At 44.4% G+C, this 2,115-nt stretch overlaps 1 protein-coding gene across 1 annotated transcript in view; it reads left to right on the plus strand.

Annotated features, from left to right (window-relative positions):
- The window catches only part of Blvrb (biliverdin reductase B), a 14,448-nt gene extending 12,695 nt beyond the window's left edge, over positions 1-1,753 (plus strand). Inside the window, exon 5 of the mRNA XM_005371590.3 lies at positions 1,491-1,753. Within this exon, the coding sequence (XP_005371647.1) occupies positions 1,491-1,648 (158 nt within the window). The 3' untranslated portion in view covers positions 1,649-1,753. The remainder of the gene's footprint in view (positions 1-1,490) is intronic.
- The last annotated feature ends 362 nt before the right edge of the window (positions 1,754-2,115 follow it).

The raw sequence follows: 2,115 nt of genomic DNA on the forward strand, positions 1-2,115 counted from the left end.
GCAACCCAGTAGGAGGAAAAAGATGCCAAAAGCAGGCAAAGAGTCAGAGACAGCTCCCGCTCCCACTGGTAAGCAGTCCCACAAGAGCTACACAACCATAATATATATGCAGATATATACATGTGTGTGTGTGTGTGTGTGTGTGTGTGTGTGTGTGTGTGTTTGTGTGTGTGTAGGTCAGACAGACTTGCTGTCAGTTTTGTCTTTGAAACAGATTTGTGTAGCTAGTGTAGCTAGCCTCAAAGTTGCTGTGTAACCAAGGACGGCCTTGCCCCCCCCCCAGTCTCCACCTCCCAAGTGCCAGAATTACAGGTGTTCAGCACCATACCTGGGTTGGGGTTTGTTGTTGTTTTTATTTGATTTTCTGTGTGTGATGTTTGCATGCATTATGTCTGTGTGCCGACTTCATGCAGTACCATGAGGCCAGAAGAGGGCTTGGATCCCATGGAACTAGAGTTGCAGGTTGTGAGCTGCTATGTGGGTGCTGGGAGTCAAACCCGGGTCCTCTGGAAGAAAATCCAGTACTCTTAGCTGCTGAGCCATCTCTCTAGCCCCTATGCCTGGTTTGTTTGATCTCCTTTCTTTTCTACTGTTCTGTTGTCTCTCTGTAACAAACAAATGCCATGGAATTCAGATATTAAAATATCACCATCATTTTTCTCTTTTTTTAAGATTTATTTTTATTATTTTTACATTTATGTGTGTGTGAGTGCCATTATGTTCACATGAGTGCAGAAGCCCATAGAGGCCAGGGTGTTGGATTTGGTCCTAGAGTTACAGGCCATTATAAGATGCCTGACATGGGTGTTGGGAAACAAGTTCAATTCCTCTGAAAGAGCAGTCAGTGCTTTTAAGTACTGAGCCATTTCTCCAGCACTAAAATCACCATCATTTATTATTGTTTCCTGATACTGAAAGTCAAGACTCAGAAGGTGGCTCTTGCATGGGTATTTCTGGACTTGCACATTCAGAAGGTGGTAGGGACTGTAGTGACATGGAAACCTTCCCCACAGACACGTCTGGAGGGAGATGCAGATGTTCTGCTAGAACAACTACATGTGGTCTCCCAGGAAAAGAGAGATGCCAGGCATGGTGGTACACACCTGCCATCCCAGACTGCGTGTTTGAGGCCAGCAAGCAAGTCTTGGTCTCAAAAAATAAAAGTTATCTGATGAACTAATATGGGGAAGCCCCCGCATACACACACATCATACACAAAACTTAGTAAATTAAAAAGTTTAGCCCAGTTATTGTGGCACACGCCTTTAATCCCAACACTCCAGGGGCAGAGGCAGGTGGATCTCTGAGTTCGAGGCCAGCCTGGTCTTCAGAGTGAGTTCCAGGATGGACTCCAAAGCTACAAAGAAAAACCCTGTCTCGAAAAACAAACAAATGAATAAATAAATAAATTGATTGATTAATTAATTTAAAAGAAGAAAGCTGAAAATGGGAAGGATGGCTGGTTTATTCCCTCGGTCTTTCTCTCACAGGGGACCAGCCGCTAACTGGAGCCTACACAGTGACCCTGGATGGACGAGGGCCCTCAAGGGTGATATCTAAGCATGACCTGGGCCACTTCATGCTACGCTGCCTTACAACCAATGAGTATGACGGACACAACACCTACCCCTCCCACCAGTACGAGTAGGACCCTGGCCCTGGTTGGGGAATGGCATCCTGAGAAGTGACACAGAGAGGGATCAATAAACTTTTAGCCAAGAGCTTCAAATTGTTTCAGAACACCCAACCCAGATTTTCCTCTCGTTTGTGAGTTTTTTCAGGGTCTTACACATGGTGGGTAAAGTCTCTACCACTGAGCCACATTTTCAGTTCCCTTAACTGGCAGATTTTAGATGGGTGCCCTATTGCTGAGACATGGCCCGGACTTTAATTTTTTAAGTACATTTATTTATTTAGGAATAGGAGTGGCATACTATGGTACATTGATCAGAAGACAATTTGATGGATTCAGGTCTCTCACCATATGGGTCCTGAGAATTGAACTCATGTCAGTAGTATTAGCAGCAAGCACCTTTAATCCCTGAGCCCTCTTGGAAGCCCTTTAATTTTTTGTTTTGTTTTGTTTGTTTGTTATTTTTTGTTTTTCAAGCAGGG

This window comes from Microtus ochrogaster, unplaced genomic scaffold (genome assembly GCF_000317375.1).
Source record: "Microtus ochrogaster isolate Prairie Vole_2 unplaced genomic scaffold, MicOch1.0 UNK115, whole genome shotgun sequence".
Taxonomy (NCBI): Eukaryota; Metazoa; Chordata; class Mammalia; order Rodentia; family Cricetidae; genus Microtus; species Microtus ochrogaster.